Source organism: Salvelinus fontinalis, chromosome 40, assembly GCF_029448725.1.
Source record: "Salvelinus fontinalis isolate EN_2023a chromosome 40, ASM2944872v1, whole genome shotgun sequence".
Classification (NCBI taxonomy): domain Eukaryota; kingdom Metazoa; phylum Chordata; class Actinopteri; order Salmoniformes; family Salmonidae; genus Salvelinus; species Salvelinus fontinalis.
Window position 1 is genome coordinate 26,013,004 of NC_074704.1, and position 19,777 is coordinate 26,032,780.

Here is a 19,777-nt window from a genome sequence, read left to right on the forward strand (position 1 = left end):
CCATCCAACCTACCAGAGCTTGAAAGGATCTGCAGAGAAGAATGGTAGAAACTACCCAAATACAGGTGTGCCAAGCTTGTATCATACCCAAGAAGACTCAAGGCTGTAATCGCTGCCAAAGGTGTTTCAACAAAGTACTGAGTAAAGGGTCTGAACACTTATGTAAATGTACGATTGGGCCGTTGTCATCAAACTTCCATGATTAGTAAGAACTAGGGTAGACTTATATGAATATTGTTTTTTATGATTCATACATACTTTCCTAACCCTAAAATGAACCTAAATATTCTACAAGATCAGAGTGTTTTTAAATCAGTTGGAGACGAATGATGACTTCCTTTAGTTGATAGATTAGATTCTAGATTCTAGAACTAGATTATGTTCTCTCCATTTAGTTGATAGATTAGATTCTAGAACTAGATTCTGTTCTCTCCATTTAATTGATACATTAGATTCTAGAACTAGATTTTGTTCTCCATTTAGTTGATAGATTAGATTCTAGAACTAGATTCTGTTCTCCATTTAGTTGATAGATTAGATTCTAGATTCTAGAACTAGATTCTGTTCTCTCCATTTAGTTGATAGATTAGATTCTAGATTCTAGAACTAGATTCTGTTCTCTCCATTTAGTTGATAGATTAGATTCTAGAAGTAGATTCTGTTCTCTCCATGTATTCCATAGACTCTGTATACAACATTCTTAATTAAAAGGTATTTAACCGTATTTAAAAGGCTTAAGATGAAATGTACTCTAAACCCTACTGAATGAAAACTCCATGACAAAATCTGTTGGCCAACAATTGTGAGGGTTTTCAACAAGGTATTAACACATGTAGAGTGTGCGTAAGCAAGGCATACATTCCTAAATCGAGATCGGCCCCGGTCTCCTGCCAGCAGCATACCACCCTGCATACCACTGCTGGCTTGCTTCTGAAGCTAAGCAGGGTTGGTCCTGGTCAGTCCTTGGATGGGAGACCAGATGCTGCTGGAAGTGGTGTTGGAGGTCCAGTAGGAGGCACTCTTTCCTCTGGTCTAATAAAATATCCCAATGCCCCAGGGCAGTGATTGGGGACACTGCCTTGTGTAGGGTGCCGTCTTTCGGATGGGACGTTAAACGGGTGTCCTGACTCTCTGAGGTCATTAAAGATCCCATGGCACTTATCGTAAGAGTAGGGGTGTTAACCCCGGTGTCCCGGCTAAATTCCCAATCTGGCCCTCAAACCATCATGGTCACCTAATAATCCCCAGTTTACAATTGGCTCATTCATCCCCCTCCTCTCCCCTGTAACTATTCCCCAGGTCGTTGCTGCAAATGAGAACGTGTTCTCAGTCAACTTACCTGGTAAAAAAAAAAACACAGACCCCTCCTCTTACAGCATTTATGTTCATTTTGAGAAAGTGGCACTACAGTCTCCGGGTAAAAAACTCCTTGTGGGTAAAAAAAACACATCTGTGTATGAATTTGAGAGGTTGCATTTCTCCAGATACTCAACTAGTCTAAAGAAGACCAGTTTTATTGCTTCTTTAATCAGAAAAACAGTTAACAGCTGTGCTAACATAATTGCAAAAGGGTTTTCTAATGATCAATTAGCCTTTTTAAAATGATAAACTTGGATTAGCTAACACAACGTGTCATTGGAACACAGGAGTGATGGTTGCTGATAATGGGCCTCTGTACGCCTATGCAGATATTCCATAAAAAAGCTGCCGTTTCCCGCTACAATAGTCATTTACAACATTAACAACGTCTATCTGTATTTCTGATCAATTTTATGTTATTTTAATGGACAGAAAATTGCTTTCTTTTAAAAACAAGGTAATTTCTAAGTGAGCGCAACCTGTTGAACGGTAGTGTACATCTACATTCTCCCATGTCGCTAAACCATTGGTCAATAATTCCCTATTACAGAAAAAACACTATTTCCATTAATCAATAATTCCCTATGACAGAAAAAACACTATTTTCATTGATCAATAATTCCCTATTACAGGAAAACACTATTTCCATTGATCAATAATTCCCTATTACAGAAAAAACACTATTTCCATTGATCAATAATTCCCTATTACAGAAAAAACACTATTTCCATTGATTACTGTATTGACCTCTCGTCCTCTGTCTCTCTCGTACTCTGCCTTGTGTATTTATCTTCTAAATATTGTTATAGCCCAACTTAGAATCAAATAGACTTCCCAAAGATAATATGGCATTTACTTTATTTAACCTTTATTTAATCAAAGATGTCAACTGAGAACCAATTCACATTTACAATGACAATCTGAATGAAGAAATACTAATATTAATCTATTTAATAATTACATTTTTTGAAATATCCCAATTATATAGTGAACAACATGTATGGGTTTACTCTTGCATTCAATCAATCTGAAATTCATAATCAAAACATAATATTTTTAAAACTATTTTAATCTTATTTTCGACATCATGTCTTGAGCTGAACCCAAAAAAATGTAGACCTATTTTTTCAGTATGATTTCATTCATACAATATGATTTAATGTAGCATGAACAAAAACACAATTTCTCAATCAAAAACATAAGTCAGAACACAGCCTCTCTATTCTCTCGTGTGATTTCAGGTCCTCTGACTGGGAAAATGTCTTTTCACAATGAGAGCAGTGGTATGTCTTCTCCTCCTGTGTTTTAGTATGTTGGAAAGGCTTTTCTCCTGTGTGTGTTCTTTCATGCCTTTTCAAGCTCCCTAACCGAGAAACTCTTTTCACAACGGGAACATTGGTAAGGTTTTTTCTCCTGAGTGTATTCTCTCATGTGCTTTCAGGCTCCCTTGATGGGTAAACCTCTTTTCACAATTGGAACAGTGGGAAGGCTTTTCTCCTGTGTGTATTCCCTCATGCTCCTTCAGGCTCGCATACCACCTAAAATTCCTTCCACAGTGGGGACAGTGGTAAGGCTTCTCTCCGGAGTGTATTCTCATATGTATTTTCAGGTTCCCTGACCCAGTAAATATCTTTCCACACTGAGAGCAGTGGTAGGTCTTCCTATCTTCTGTGTGTATTTCTTCATGTTGTTTCAGGTACCGTAACTGGGTAAACATCTTTCCACACTGGGAACATTGGAAATGCTTTTTTCTTGTGTGTGTCCTCTCATGCTCTTTTAGGTTCCCTAACTTGGTAAAACTCTTTCCACAGCGGGAGCAATTGTAAGGGTTTTCTCCTGTGTGCGTTCTCATGTACTTTCAGGTTCCTTAACTCTTTCCACACTGGGAACAGAGGTGTTGTCTTGCTGGTTTGGGCGTCTCAGGGTCTGGTTCCCCTGAAGGAGTCTCCCCGCTGTCTGAGTGAGAGTCTGGTCCCTCTCCTACCAAAGACAGAGTATTTAGTTAAATACTAAACAGAGAACTGAATTAATCCTCCATAAAATAAAACTGTCTTCCTGTGAGGCTAGATTCCTCAAAAACCTGAAGTCAGTTTTCAGAACATTCCATCATTAAAAATAATAATAATGTAGAACATAAAATCGAATCTTTCTCTCATGTTTATAGCAGAGCTCTATAATAGGGAATGGGAAAGGTCAGTTGTACAACTGAATGGATTCAACTGATATGTGTGTCCCGTATTTTACCCAACCCCTCTGAATCAGAGAGGTGAGGGGAGCTGCCTTAATCGACATCCATGTCATCGGCGCCCAGGGAACAGTGGGTTAACTGCCTTGCTCAGGGGCAGAATGACAGCTTTTTACCTTGTCAGCTCAGGGATTTGATCCAGCATCCCTTTGGTTACTGGCCCAACACTCCTACCTGCCAGGCTACATGTCGTATTTTAGACTGAGCAGAGTTCTATAATAGATAATGTCATGTTTCTAGGCTGAACAGAGCTCTATAATAAGATAATGTCATGTTTATAGGCTGAGCAGAGCTCTATAATAATAGATAATGTCATGTTTACAGACTGAGCTCTATTATCTGTCTATAGCTTGACAACATTCATCTGTTTTCGTGATATGTATTATCTAACACTCACAATTTCTTTCCTTTTTGGTTACTAAGCAGTTCTATCAACATTTAGCAACTACGTTAAACTAGCAACATTAGCAAACCCGTTAGCTATATTTCAGAGGTTAAAAGTTGGATATTAAATTAAATGTGGTCTTTCACAGTCAAATTTTATAATAAAACTCTCATAACCTAATTTAACTTACATGAATTGCAATGAAAATCGGTGGTCAGAAGGATGTATGTAGTCTAGGTTTATTTTATTTTTTGTTGACTATTTTAATTGAAATCATTCACGGTAAGGTAGTTATGTTGGATAAATAAAACACATAAGAAGCTGTATGTATCTTACATTAAAGGGCCAATGCAGCCGTTTTTAATCTCAACATCAAATCCTTTCTGGGTAACGATGAAGTAGCTTCCTGGTTTTGTTTTCAAAGATGTCCACTGTCTGGGTGTTCACTTCCCCAACGGGTTACTATAGCAGCACACATCACCCCCCACGGGTTACTATAGCAACACACATCCTCTGTCATTTATATCTTGTTTGTCAATTCTGATTGACATTAAAGTTGTGAATTTGATAATCCATTGTTAAGGTTTTGTTGGTGACCCGCTCTTTGGTGGTATACACATCTTACAGTGTAGTTATCAATTCCTACATTAAATAATAACATATTCAAGCATAAACATTCAGTAGAACGCTGCTTTAAAACCACGCATCAGTTCATCAATAGTTTGTGCTTCTGTTTTTAAGACAGTACTTACTGGTCTTAATCAGATCGCCTGTCTCCTCCTCCTGTTCTTGTTCTTTCTTCTCCTCCTTTACTCCAAAAACTGCATCCTCCTCTTTCTCTTCCTCCTCTTCTTTCACTCTGAACTCATCTTCCTCTTCTTTCACTGTAACAGCCTCACCCTCTACTTCATCGTTTACTGTGACATCCTCCTCTTCCTCCTCTTGAACGCGTCTTTCTCTTCTTCTTTCACTGTAACAGCCTCACCCTCTACTTGTTTTACTGTAACATCCTCCTCTTCCTTCTCCTCTTTCACGACAATGTTCAGCCACAGGCCCTCTTTCTCCGTCCAGCAGACCTCTTTATTAGCAGAAGGAGAGTAGCTTAGTGAATTCATGGTCGGGAATGTTAGCCAGCTAACCTAGCTAGTTAGCGACTAGCCTAGTGATAGGCTAATTTATCAAGCCAGCTACCGTTACCTGACTAAACGGAAATATGACATTAAATGGGGAAACTAGTTACATGACAGAATTATGTTTCAAATAGAGAGACAAATATACACCGAAGCGGTCTGAACAGCTTGGATGTTTCGGCTAGGAAGCTACGGAGGTGGCTGACTAGATGTTGGTGAAGAAGTGTTCCGTCCACTAGATTATACGTCACTCTGATAGCGTCGACTGAAAGATATACAGGTTTGGTCATTATCAGGTACTGGAGCGTTGAAAGATGATGCACAACAACGGTTTCTTCCAGGAAACCACGACTCCAATAACCACCGCTGTCTAAATAACTGTAAAGTACGTCACCATCGAAACGACTACCGCTACAGTCGATCTGTTCGCAATATATGGGTATTGGGATCTGACCTCATCGATCTGCCAGTAAGCTATGTTTACATGGGATCTAACCTCATTGATCTGTCAGTAAGCTATGTTTGCATGGGTATTGGGATCTGACCTCATTGATCTGTCAGTAAGCTATGTTTGCATGGGTATTGGGATCTGACCTCATTGATCTGTCAGTAAGCTATGTCTACATGGGTATTCTACACCTGCATTGCTTGCTGTTTGGGGTTATAGGCAGGGTTTCTGTACAGCACTTCGAGATATTAGCTGATGTACGAAGGGCTATATAAAATTAACTTGATTGATTGATATTGGGATTTCAGCTATAGTATAATCCAGCAAAGCAGTCCTACCAGCTAGAAGTGTAATGAACCTTGTCTGATAGCCAATCAACTGTGTCCTGAGCCTGTCGCTTGCAATCCGCGGAGAAAAGATGGTCTTTTTTTTCTCGTAAAGTTACACTGGATACATGAGCCACATAAATAATTACCATCCAGCTCATTGTCTAGGAAGGTACTGTTCCTAGTGGTGCTAGAATGGATGGTTAGGGCTGACAATCACATTGTTCCTAGTGTTGCTAGAATGGATTGTTAGGGCTGACAATCACATTGTTCCTAGTGGTGCTAGAATGGATGGTTAGGGCTGACAATCACATTGTTCCTAGTGGTGCTAGAATGAATTATTAGGGCTGACAATCACATTGTTCCTAGTGGTGCTGGAATCGATTGTTAGGGCTGACAATCACATTGTTCCTAGGCCGTCATTGAAAATAAGAATTTGTTCTGAACTGACAATTTCACTGACTTGTCAAATTAAATAAAGGAAGAAAAAAAGGGAATATGTTCCATCATCCACTGCGTGTCTACTTGTCTTGTCTGTTTACTTTACACCTGCTATGTAAAAGAGACAGAAGAATGCACAATGGTCAATGCTATCTGGAATCCTTGGGACATTCCTACCCTAAACCCTACCTTAACCATTTTAAATGTCAACTTCAACGGGCTAGGGACGTCCCAAGGATGTATCTCTACCTGAAAATACATGATCTAAGTGATTGATAGTTGGTATTCAGCAGTCATAAAGCCTAATTTACTTTAATGAACTACTAAAATAGTGATTTTGTCAGACAGCATAGACAGGAGCGCTACACTTTATTGACTGACTGATCCATTCATCCTACCATCCCTTCTCAGCCTTCCTCTCCTCTGAAGACCCAGTAAGGGTGGAGCTCAGTCAGAGAGCTATTGAGGAACTGGTTAGGAAGAACACTTCTACAGCCAGACAGGTCACGTGGTTAAGATGGTAAATATTTATGTCCCTTTAGCGGTTCATCACGTCAGCAAAAGGGAATATGTTCCATAATCCATGTTTATTTACATTACTGCAAATTGTCAACTGATATTGGTGCAATTTCTCACCCCCTTTGGCTGTATTTAAGTTAATTTCCCCTCAGACACACATTTGTTCTTTGTTATTATGAAGGTCATTTATGTCAAAATGTACTTTTTCCCCACTCATTCACCCCATCTCTTTACATTGCTGATGCATATTTGGTGGCCTGACTGCGTCCAGACTATGTCAAAGGCCCATCCTGGTAGATCTGAACCTAATGCAGCTTGGGAGTGATCAGATGACAGACGTGCCAGGTGTAACTGAGGCCATAGATGCTCCATATCCATTACTTTGAGTGTTTTATATAATATGACTAAATGTGGTTGTTTCTGTGTTGCAGGTGTAACAGTTTAACTTTACGTCCGTCCCCTCGCGCGAACCAGGGACCCTCTGCACACATCAACAATAGTCACCCACGAAGCATCGTTACCCATCGCTCCACAAAGGCCGCGGCCCTTACAGAGCAAGGGGAACCACTACTTCAAGGTCTCAAAGCGAGTGACGTCACTGATTGAAAGGCTATTAGCGCGCACCACCGCTAACTAGCTAGCCATTTCACATCGGTTACACAGGGGCAGTCATGAAATGGAACGGCAAGGCCACAGAACATGACATAAGCAGAGCTGTTTGATAATTTTGTTTGTTTTTAATAGTTTAATCCTTTGACTTTGATTTAATAAAAAAAGTGAGATGAAATGTACATACCATACATTTTGATAGTGTTAGAAATACTGAATTTATATTGTTGGACCAAGATATGTTGCTTTTGCACATATTTGTTAATTGGTTTAGGAAGAGTCTGTTCATTGGTCAATCACTGGGTTCATTTGTTTGCAATATTTTCAAATCAAATCAAGCTTTATTTATATAGCAAATTTCCGACATGGATGCAACACAATGGCTTCACGGGGGGAAAAATTATATTTACCACAAACATGAGGGAAAAAAAGATTGACGAGTATTAAGAAAAGGCCATTTTTTAAAATACTAAGAATTGGATGCAACATCCAACCCAAAATATCAGCTTGTTTTACTACATTGTTTGTTATTACGTTCCCCAGCAAGAAAAGTCCCTTAAATATAAGAGGGAACTAACAAATAGTCACTGACAACAACCACAACTAAACAGGTGGGGTTTTAGGAGGGGTTCTGAAAGACACTATGGGGGTGTCCACTGAAAGTTGACTAGTAACAACTGGGACCTAAAAGACACCCATCTTGAGACCCACTAAATCTGCCCAAGAAGAGGGAAACAAAAGACAAACCCACACCAAACTTAAAGACAGGAAGCAAACCAAAAAGGTGGATCAACTAAAGGTGTTGACTCTCCACATCTATCAAGACAACTTACTTTGAGTGTTTTATATAATATTACGTGTTTCTTTCTGTGTTGCAGGGACAGTCAAGAAATGGAACTGCAAGGCCACAGAACATGACATAAGCAGAGCTGTGGGAGACCACCTCAAGCCCCTGGTAGAGCCGGGGGTGGTGTTTACCACTCCACCACGCCTTCAGCAGGCTGGAAAAGTGGGATTGATACTGTTTTTCATACTAAGATGGACCATCAGTCTGTTGATTGGTCAGTCATTGGGTTAATTTGTTTTGCAATATTTTCAAATCAAATTAAGCTTTATTTATACAGCACATTTCAGACATGGATGCAACACAATGGCTTCACAGGAAAAAACAATGAAAATTAAACAGATATTTAGTACACAAACACAAGAGGATAAATAAACAATAAAAACAACTTAAAGACTAATGAGAATCCTAAGGAAATGCCATTGATTAATATGTTAAAATATCCAACCCAAAATATAAGCTTGTTTTTTTAGGATGGGCTCTGAAAGACAAATCAAATCAAATGTATTATTTTTTTCAAATCAAATTTATTTATATAGACCTTCGTACATCAGCTAATATCTCGAAGTGCTGTACAGAAACCCAGCCTAAAACCACAAACAGCAAACAATGCAGGTGTAAAAGCACGGTGGCTATGGACACTATGGGGGTGTCCAATGAAAGTTGACTAGTAACAACAACTGGGACCTAAAAGACACCCACCATGAGGCCAACTAAATCTGACCAAGAAGAGGAAAACAAAAGAAAAACCCACACCAAACTTAAAGACAGGACGCAAACCAAAAAGGTGGCGCAACTAAAGGTGTTGACTCTCCACATCTATCAAGACAACTGGAGCACTGGGCCAGACACTCTTAAATAGAACCTGGACCAGCTCAGGTGAAACACCTTCCCACTAACGAGATGGACAAGCCAGCACAGGTGTAACACATACTGACTAACGAGGTGACACCAATCAGTGCGCCCTACGTGCTAACGAGCTAGACGGGCTAACGAGCTAGCCGTGCTAACGTATCTAGGTATCCCCCTTTCCTACGTGCTAAAGTACAACCTCAAAACATAAATGGAAAAACCAAAGCCTGTAACACCTTCCCCCTTGAGACAACAAATATATCCTATATTTCTGTTGGACAAGTTCTCACCACCAACAGAAAACAATTTCCATTTTCCATTATAATCAGCTACAATGTTTCACCTTCTACAATATAAACATGGTGCCTACCGGCTGTCAACAATTAAAAACAAGAAAAACTAATTTCAAAAAAATTAAATATAAATATATATAAATATATTTTCTAATTTTTCTTTCTATAGAATCCTAAAACTCACTAGCTTCTAGAACCCTCGTCCCCTTGAAACGAGCCCAAACAAAATTAATCTCCAATACGGAAAAACATGCAGTCAAAATAAATTGTGATCCATGGCAACTCACTGGCTAAACGCAAAACACTAAACTTTTTGACTGCCCACCCTTGAGGCAATCAGCAACCAAGTTGTCCTTACCACAGACATGTCTGATTTCAAGAGGAAACTCCTGCAATATCCGTAGTAACTTTCCATCTCACTGCGGAGCTTCTCTCTCTTTTCAGGGTTCACTCGATAGGCATGTTGTTGGATTTGGGCCCAGTCCCCAATGTCATGCTCTAGTACATTTGGGTTGGCACATCTGAGAATGAACCCTGATATTCTAAAAGCAGGGCAACAATGTCAATATAATTGTACCCAAAAATTGTCAGTTGGTTGCATAAATAATTATGATTACTAAATATTACAGGAATTGTAAACGTGAAATATCAAAACCAAATGTACACCCCTTTGTTAATATATATTGGCAATAATTCACTTAATGGTGAGGCATGGAATATTAAAACATGTATCTTTTGTCAGGCTGGATGTTTGAAATATGAGGTGATTTGAGTCATGCTTCTTCAGTAGTGGAATAAAGACAATTAGCATTTGAATGTTGTAAAGAAATACTGGAGTGATGTCAGATTGTTAATAAAATTAATTATAGACCAATTTATTATACTGTGTCCATGTGTATAGGTTGCAAGTACATTGAAATTAAATCACTGATATCGATTAGGGGGGAAATCAGGTTGTTCGTGCTGTTGAAACTAACACAACTAAAAAAAACACATGGAAATGGGAGATATCTTTTACCTCACTGATTAGAGGACAACCTGGAGAAGACAGTCAGCTACATTTTGAGTTTATGGGTCCCCAACACTAAGAGAAACGCAACACTTATTTGTCATCACTCATATTGCGCGATAGAGGGGGGACATCCTGTTAAAATTAACAGCTCAAAAACCACACAGAATCTGGGAATAATGTGTACATCAGTGGTTAGAGCACAATTTCTAGAAAACAGCTCGCTACATTTAAGTGCTGCATTTTGATTCAAGTGGGTCACCAACGTGGTAAGTATAACCCAACTCTTTTTGTTAGTCACTTTTTCTTAAATCACATAAATAGTACTCATTCAATTCACAATTCAGGGCCTGGATTTTCCCTCTGAGGCTAATATCCATGTCATGTTGAAATCAATAGAACAGGGGACAAACGTTTAGGTTTCTACATTATGACATCATTAAAATACTCCTTCTACAATGTTTAAACATTCTACATTGTGACATCATTAAAATACTCCTACTACAATGTTAAAACATTCTACATTGTGACATCGTTAAAATACTCCTACTACAATGTTAAAACATTCTACATTGTGACATCATTTCATTGATATCATGAAACAACTCCTTCATGTATGTATTTTCTGATGTTTGATCAGAGATCTTTTATCAGAGTATCTCTTCCCACATTGATCACAGCTATGAGGTTTCTCTCCTGTGTGTGTTCTCAGATGTACTATCAGAATGTTTGGCTGAGTAAAACTCTTCCCACATTGATTACAGCCGTAGGATTTCTCTCTGTGTGTTCTCTGATGTGTCGTCAGATAGTTAGATGCAACAAACCTCTTCCCACATTGATCACAGCCATAAGGTTTATCTCCGGTGTGTGCTCTCTGGTGCACTATCAGGCTGCCTGACTGAGTAAAACTCTTCCCACATTGATCACAGCCATAAGGTTTCTCTCCAGTGTGTATTCTCTGGTGCACTATCAGGCTGCCTGACTGAGTAAAACTCTTCCCACATTGATCACAGCCATAAGGTTTCTCTCCAGTGTGTGTTCTCTGGTGCACTAGCAGATTGCCTGACTGAGCAAAACTCTTCTCACATTGATCACAGCTATAAGATTTCTCTCCCGTGTGAATTCTCAGGTGTCCTTGTAGTGAATTTAATCTTGAGTAATGTTTCCCACAGTAAGAGCAGCAGAAAGGTTTCTCTCCTGTGTGAATTCTTTGGTGTACTTTTAGTGAATCTGATCTTGAGAAACTTTTCCCACAGTCAAAACAGTGGTTAGATTTTTCTCCTGTGTGTGTTCTCTGGTGCACTATCAGACAGCCTGACTGAGTAAAACTCTTCCCACATTGATCACAGCTATAAGGTTTCTCTCCTGTGTGAATTCTCTGGTGTACTTTTAGTGAATCTGAACATGAGTAACTCTTCCCACAGTAAACACAGTGGTTAGATTTCTCTCCTGTGGATCTTTCTGGGTGTTTCTTGAGGTGTTCTGATGTGGAGAGACTTTTCTCTGCATCATGATGTTGTTGAGGCTCCCCAGAGGACCCACGGTAGTTCAATCTCTCTCCTGTGTGAACAACAAAGTCAGACAGATGGTTAAAGGCCCACAACTGCAAAAATCCACTGTAAAAGGTGATGCCAACAGCGTAGCCATGACGTTGTACAACAATTGACGTCTGTAATGAAAGTTAAAATTATTTAACAAATGTCTTAAAATGAGAAAAAAAAGTCATATTTTCATCTTGTTTTCACAGTAGTAGTAACATTGATGATTGTAGGCTAGAAGAAAGTTATTAAAGTTGTTGAAATCCTAAGCAGTGTGCCAGATAACTTTTGGTTTCCAGTATTGGCCCCTTTCTGTGTTTGATAAAATTGCGCCACGAGGGCGATGAAAATACAATTTGGTTGCAGAAACCTCTCCATGCTAATGAGGAAACCGCTAATTATGGATGTAGCATATCTGCCTGGAGCAAAAATGGTGAGCGAAGATGTGTTTTTCACAATGTATTCTGAATATTACAGCGCACTATCAGTGCAAGATCAGGAGTGCTACTCAAGGAAACTCACATGAACTTCTTCAGTCTATTTAAACTCACATTCTTAAGCCTAGGGGTCCCGTTAGCGTGAAACTTCCAGTGAAACTGGAGGGCGCGCAATTCAAATTTATAATCATAAAAATTATGGATATAAAACATTTAGGTACATATACCGTTTAAGTCGATAGTTTACATACATATTTAAGCTCAGTTTTTTCACAATTCCTGATATTTAACCGTAGTAAAAATTCCCTGTCTTAGGTCAGTTAGGGTCACCACTTTATTTTAAGAATATTAAATGTCAGAATAATAGCAGAGAGAATGATTTATTTCAGCTTTTATTTATTTCATCACATTCCCAGAGGGTCAGAAGTTTACATACACTCAATTAGTATTTGGTAGCATGGCCTTTAAACTGTTTAACTTCGGTCAAACATTTCGTGTAGCCTTCCACAAGCTTCCCACAATAAGTTGGGTGAATTTTGGCCCATTCCTCCTGACAGAGCTGGTGTAACTGAGTCAGGTTTGTAGGCCTCCTTGCTCGCACACGCTTTTTCAGTTCTGCCCACACATTTTCTATAAGATTAAGGTCAGGGCTTTGTGATGGCCACTCCAATACCTCGACTTTGTTGTCCTTAAGCCATTTTGCCTCATCTTACGGAAGTATGGTTGCGGTCATTGTCCATTTGGAAAACTCATTTGCGAACAAGCTTTAACTTCCTGACTGATGTCTTGAGGTGTTGCTTCAATATATCCATATACTTTTACTTCCTTCCCCCTTTTCCCTCCAAACATAACGATGGTCATTATGGCCAAGCAGTTCTGTTTTAGTTTCATCAGACCAGAGGACATTTCTCCACAAAGAACAATCTTTGTCCCCATGTGCAGTTGCAAACCAAAGTCTGGCTTTTTTATGGCGCTTTTGGAGCAGTGGCTTCTTCCTTGCTGAGCGGCCTTTCAGGTTACATCGATATAGGACTCGTTTTACTGTGGATATAGATACTTTTGTACTTGTTTCCTCCAGCATCTTCACAAGGTCCTTTGCTGTTGTTCTGGGATTGATTTGCACTTTTTGAAACCAAAGTACGTTCATCTCTAGGAGACAGAACGCGTCTCCATCCTGACTGGTATGACGGCTGCGTGGTCCCATGGTGTTTATACTTGCGAACTATAGTTTGTACAGATGAACGTGGTACCCTCAGGCATTTGGATATTGCTCCCAAGGATGAACCAGACTTGTGGAGGTCTACAATTGTTTTCTGAGGTCTTGGCTGATTTCATTAGATTTTCCCATGATGTCAGGCAAAGAGGCACTGAGTTTGAAGGTAGGCCATGAAACACATCCCCAGGTACACCTCCAATTGACTCAAATTATGTCAATTAGCCTATCAGAAGATTCTAAAGCCATGACATCATTTTCTGGAATTTTCCAAGCTGTTTAAAGGCACAGACAACTTAGTGTATGTAAACTTTTGACAAGCTGGAATTGTGATACAGTGAATTATAAGTGAAATAATCTGTCTGTAAACAATTGTTGAGTAATCCACTTGTTCAACATGCAGACAAAGGAATCCAAAAAGCTACCCCTAAACTTTTTTTAAACAAGTCAAAATATGTTTCTATTTACGCCTCAGATACTCTAAATGTAATCAAACTATAATATTTCTTACGGAAAGAAGTATGTCCAATAGGAAACCGATTTTAGCAGGTGCGTCCTGTCTTCATGTCGCGCGTGCAAACACAAATTTCCAAGACTGTGTCCCTGTACTAAAACTGATATGAACAAAGACTGCTGACACTCTGTGAAGCCATAGGAACTGCATACTGGGAGCTAATATTCAGTATGCCCTTTCTCTTGCAATTCTAAGAGGATGGTCTCTCTCAAAAAGAAATCTGGTTGGTTTTTCTTTAGATTTTATCCTACCATATCTATTGTGTTCTTCTCCTACATTATTTTTACATTTCTACAAACTTCCAAGTGTATTCTTTCCAATGGTACCAATTAAATACATATCCTGGCTTCAGGGACTGAGCAACAGGCAGTTTACTTTGGGCACGTCATTCAGACAGGAAGTCGAGAAAAAAGGGCCCTAAGAATTAAGCTCTGTCTATTCACTAGTTCACCAACGTGGGGAAAAACTCAGGGGAGTAACCTCCATTTCCAGGTTGCTTATGAGTGCATTTCACATTACTTTGGATTATAATTGTAAAGCTCGCTTGAATCTCCTGCTTAATGTGTTTGTGTTATTGTCGCAAATCAACTGCTTTAAACTTAAAAAACACTTCAACAAGTAAAATGTACTTTGGCTAGCTTTGCCATCACCCTGACAATGAGGGTTTGTAAGTGTTTGCCAAATTGGCCCATAACTTCACCATAACAATAATATAGACCTACTGTAAGACCCATAACGTCACCTAACAATAACATAGACCTACTGTAAGACCCATAACGTCACCTAACAATAACACAGATCTACTGTAGGACCCATAACGTCACCTAACAATAACATAGACCTACTGTAGGACCCATACCGTCACCTAACAATAACATAGATCTACTATAGGACCCATAACGTCACCTAACAATAACATAGATCTACTGTAGGACCCATACCGTCACCTAACAATAACATAGACCTACTGTAGGACCCATACCGTCACCTAACAATAACATAGACCTACTGTAGGACCCATACCGTCACCTAACAATAACATAGACCTACTGTAGTACCGATAAGGTCACCAAACAACAAATATACCTGTGATTTTTGTCATTTGAAACCGATTCAGAAAGTGATTTCTTGAATCAGCTGATGATAGTTGAACATGTGACTAACTAAACAGCTACAGTATTAAGAATGATGTGTAATTATTGAAGAACCACGTTAATGACAGTATCCATTTGGCTGTTGTCAATCAACTTCAGATGACTCTCAGTTAAAACCATTGGATTTAGCAAACTCTGAAATGATGTAGGATTTCTGTGCCCATGAAAACTGTTTTCCCAGCGTAACATAAGGAGACACTAAATGTTAGGTAGTTAGAGAGCATTTCAGAGATCTGAATACAAAAAACTGTCTGACAACAAGATCCCGTATCTAAGATGATCTCTTATACTTTGCAAAAATCGCCTAAAGCTGCGTCTGTCCCAAACTCACTGGAAGGGGACACTGAGGGCCCAGAATATTTTATACAATTTCGCAAGCTTGCTATGGCGAGTTTTGGCTGACCCAGTTGATAGAATGTTTCAAGTTCGTGCAGCCAATGTGATTTATAGGATATTTATATTTAATCCTGATATTTTCTACCTGCAGGCTGCAATGTTTTTATTTGTAGGCTTTATGTGGGCTATTTTTACATAGTTGGCAATGGCAATAAAAGTTACTTTTAGATTTGTATAATTTTCTTCTTCTGGTTAGGTTATGGTTATGACTGGCTCCCTCTAGTAATTTGTGTATCTGTAATTATTTAATCAAACAGCGTGCTTAAAGCATCAGACAAGTTATGTACATATAGTTGATTTTATAAAAACACATGGGGCGATTGGTAGAAAGAACAGATGACTCTTGGTTGACCAAGATTTATTTTAGTTGGGGACAGCACAAGAACATGAATTTGGGGTTCCCGAGTGGCGCAGCGGTCTAAGACAATGCATCTCAGTGCTCGAGGCGTCACTAGACACAGCCTGGATTCGAACCAGGCTATAACAACCGGGCCGTGATTGGGAGTCCCATAGGGCGGCGCACAATTAGCCCAGTGTCGTCCGGGTTAGGCAGTCTGTCTATAAGATTTTTTTTTAACTGACTTGCCTAGTTAAATAAAGGTTATATTTAAATAAAATTTTAAAAAATTGTTTTATGACAAACCGTTTTTTTTTTTACAAATCCGTCAAGGCACCAACTTTGAGAAGGGTTTAAAGCAAAGGTTCCAAACCAATTCATGAATGTAATTGAATCTATGTATGTTTCACCTTTAATGTAATTTAATCTAGGTACGTTTTGCTTTTAATGTAATTGAATCTAGGTAAGTTTTGCCTTTAATGTAATGGAATCTAGGTATGTTTTGCCTTTAATGTAATGGAATCTAGGTATGTTTTGCCTTTAATGTAATGGAATCTAGGTATGTTTAATGTAATATAATCTAGGTATGTTTAATGGCATGGAATCTAGGTATGTTTAATGGAATGGAATCTAGGTATGTTTAATGGCATGGAATCGAGGTATGTTTAATGTAATGGAGTAAAAATAATTGTCTGAATATATATCTAAGACATCTCAGTGCTCAAAGCTTCACATGGAACCACAGTAACCATAGTAACACGTTGGATAATATTCACAACATGGAACAACAGTAACCATAGTAACACATTGGATATCATTCACAACATGGAACAACAGTAACCATAGTAACACATTGGATAACATTCACAACATGGAACAACAGTAACCATAGTAACACATTGGATAACATTCAAGGCGTCAGACTTACTTACAAGCCCTTAACCAAAAAGAAGTCAAGAAAAATAAGTGTTTAGTAAAAAAATACAAAATAAAAGTAACAAATAATTAAACAGCAGCAGTAAAATAACAATAGCAAGGCTATATACAGGGAGTTCCGGTATAGAGTCAATGTACGGGGGCACCGGTTAGTCGAGGTAATTGAGGTAATATGTACATGTAGATAGAGTTATAAATGCCTATAAATGTTAAACTGTCGAACCCCATCAGAACCCAAAATATAATCTTTTTTTTACTCCGTATAAACACCCGAATAAAAGGAGCAAGCAGGTATGATTTTCTCTTTCATTTTGAGCCCACGGGAAGAAGGCACCAGAACCTACCGTGCTAACGCGTTTCCACTAGATAACACAACCACAAAGTGCATGAAAGCATGAGGTGTGGCTAACGTTTGCACACTTTCGCTAGCTACCAAGCTAGCATACAAACTCGGTTGCACAGAGTAGATCCTCCATATCATGTTGAGAAAAAGTGCATTGTGGGTAGTGTAGAAGACCCCTCTTTTATGCTGCTGCTACTCCCTGTTTATTATCTATGAGTCACTTTAAGTGATTTCTTCAAGAAACAACTGCTGATTGCCCCTTTAAGACTACATACTGGGCTAATCTAATAGGAGATATTGAGGACTACAGTATTTCAGGAATTGTCATTGGATGCATTTGATCAATTGTTACCGTTTTGTTGATGGTCCACTCTTGATGTTCTACACGTTACAGTGTAGCTTCAGCCATTCCTACAGAACAATATTAAAGTGTAGAACCCCTTTACTGCATATTGGTTCAACGACTGCAGAGACGGTACTTACTGGTGTTAAACAGATCTCCAACCTCCTCTTCTTCCTCCAATGTGACAGTAATCTCCCCCTCCTCCTCCTTCACTCCAAAAACGGCATCCTCCTCTTTCTCTTCCTCCTCTTCTTTTACTGTAACATCTTCCTCCTCTTTCTCTTCTTTTACTGTAACATCTTCCTCTTCTTTCACTGTAACCTCTTTCTCTTTCTTTTTCACGGTAACAGCCTCACCCTCTACTTGTTTTTGTATTGTAACAGCCTCCTCTTCGTCCTCCTCTTTCACGAAAGCTTCTTTCTCCGTCCACCAGACTTCCCCTTCTTTAGCAGGAGGAGAGTAACTTAGTGAACTCATGGTCGGAGATGTTAGCTAGCATTAGCGACTAGCCTAGTTCTAAGCTAACTTAGCTAACCAGCTAGCTGACAAACAACGTAAATATATAACTAAATGGGCCAACACGTACATACGACAGAAATGTGTTTAATACACAGCGCCTAATATACACCAAAACAGTATAAAGAGCGTGAATGTTGTAGCTATGTTTGCTCGAAAGCTACCGAGGTGTCAGACTAGCTGTTGTTGTTGGAGCGTCCCATCCACTAGATTATACGTCACACTGGCAGCATCGCCTGAAACGAAAATACGCACATCGCCATCTGCTGACTGGAGTGGGCAACGCAGTTGAGGAACCAAACGTTTATTTTTCATCTATTTCATGAAAGATTAATATTATATTAAGTCGTTCAAAGATAAACATGTGTTGATTGATTCGTTTTTAATGAGTGAGAATGTATAACAAACTTTACACCCACTACATATTTGCATTGAACCATACTTCTGATGGATCATTTTGACCCCAGAGGCATATCTTTTATCATAGCCTAAATGTAGATTTTTCTATACCACGTATCACGTGTACAACTGTGTACAAATCTGCCAATGGTAGAAAACTCTGCCTGCTAGCGGTAGAAACCTCAGCCAGCGGTAGAATACTCTGCCAGCGGTACACAGTGCATTCGGAAAGTATTCAGACCCCTTCACCTTTTCAACATGTTATGTTACAGCCTTATTCTAAAATTGAATTTTTCCCCCCTCATCAATCTACACACAATACCCCGTAATGACATCACAATACCCCATAATGACATCACAATACCCCATAATGACATCACAATACCCCATTATGACATCACAATACCCCATTATGACATCACAAACCAAAAACAGCTTTTTGGAAAAAAAGGGGCATATCCTTAAGAGGTTTTAATCATTGCTACATAAAGGCCTGATTGGTGGAGTGCTGCAGAGATGGTTGTCCTTCTGGAAGGTTCTCCCATCTCCACAGAGGAACTCTGGAGCCCTGTCAGAGTGACCATTGGGTTCTTGGTCACCTCCATGACGAAGACCCTTCTCCCCCAATTGCTCAGTTTGGCCAGGTGGCCAGCTCTGGGAAGAGTCTTTGTGGTTCCAAACTTCTTACATTAAAGAATGATGGTGGCCACTGTGTTCTTGGGGACCTCGAATGCTACAGACATTTTTTGGTACCCTTTCCCAGATCTGTGCCTCGACACAATCCTGTCTCGGAGCTCTATGGACAATTTCTTCAACCTCATTGCTTGGTATTTGCTCTGACATGCATTGTCAACTGTGGGACCTTAAATAGACAGGTATAATCATAAACAATATGATTTCATGTGGCATAAACAAAAACACAAATTCCCAGTCAAAAATAAGTCAGAACACAGCGCCTTTATTGTCTCATGTGATTTCAGGTTATCTGACTGGAAAAATGTCCTTCCACACAGAGAGAGAGCAGTGGTAGGGCTTTTTTAGTGTGTGTCTTCTCATGCTCCTTCGGGCTCCTTAACCAGGTAAAACTATTTTTACACTGGGAGCAGTGATAAGGCTTTTCCCCTGTGTGTAGTCTCTCATGCTTTTTTAGATGCCCTATCTGAGTAAATGGGAACATTGGAATGGTTGGGA

The 19,777-nt window shown here is 39.2% G+C and overlaps 1 protein-coding gene across 1 annotated transcript; it reads right to left on the reverse strand.

The window, feature by feature from the left end:
* Positions 1-8,705: 8,705 nt before the first annotated feature.
* Positions 8,706-18,388, reverse strand: LOC129839003 (zinc finger protein OZF-like). Its single transcript, XM_055906269.1, has 2 exons — positions 17,812-18,388; positions 8,706-12,020 (listed from the first exon to the last, which is right to left on the reverse strand). Exons 1-2 carry the CDS (start codon positions 18,146-18,148, stop codon positions 11,071-11,073), a joined length of 1,287 nt encoding a protein of 428 aa, XP_055762244.1. The 5' UTR covers positions 18,149-18,388; the 3' UTR covers positions 8,706-11,070.
* Between the last annotated feature and the right edge of the window lie 1,389 nt (positions 18,389-19,777).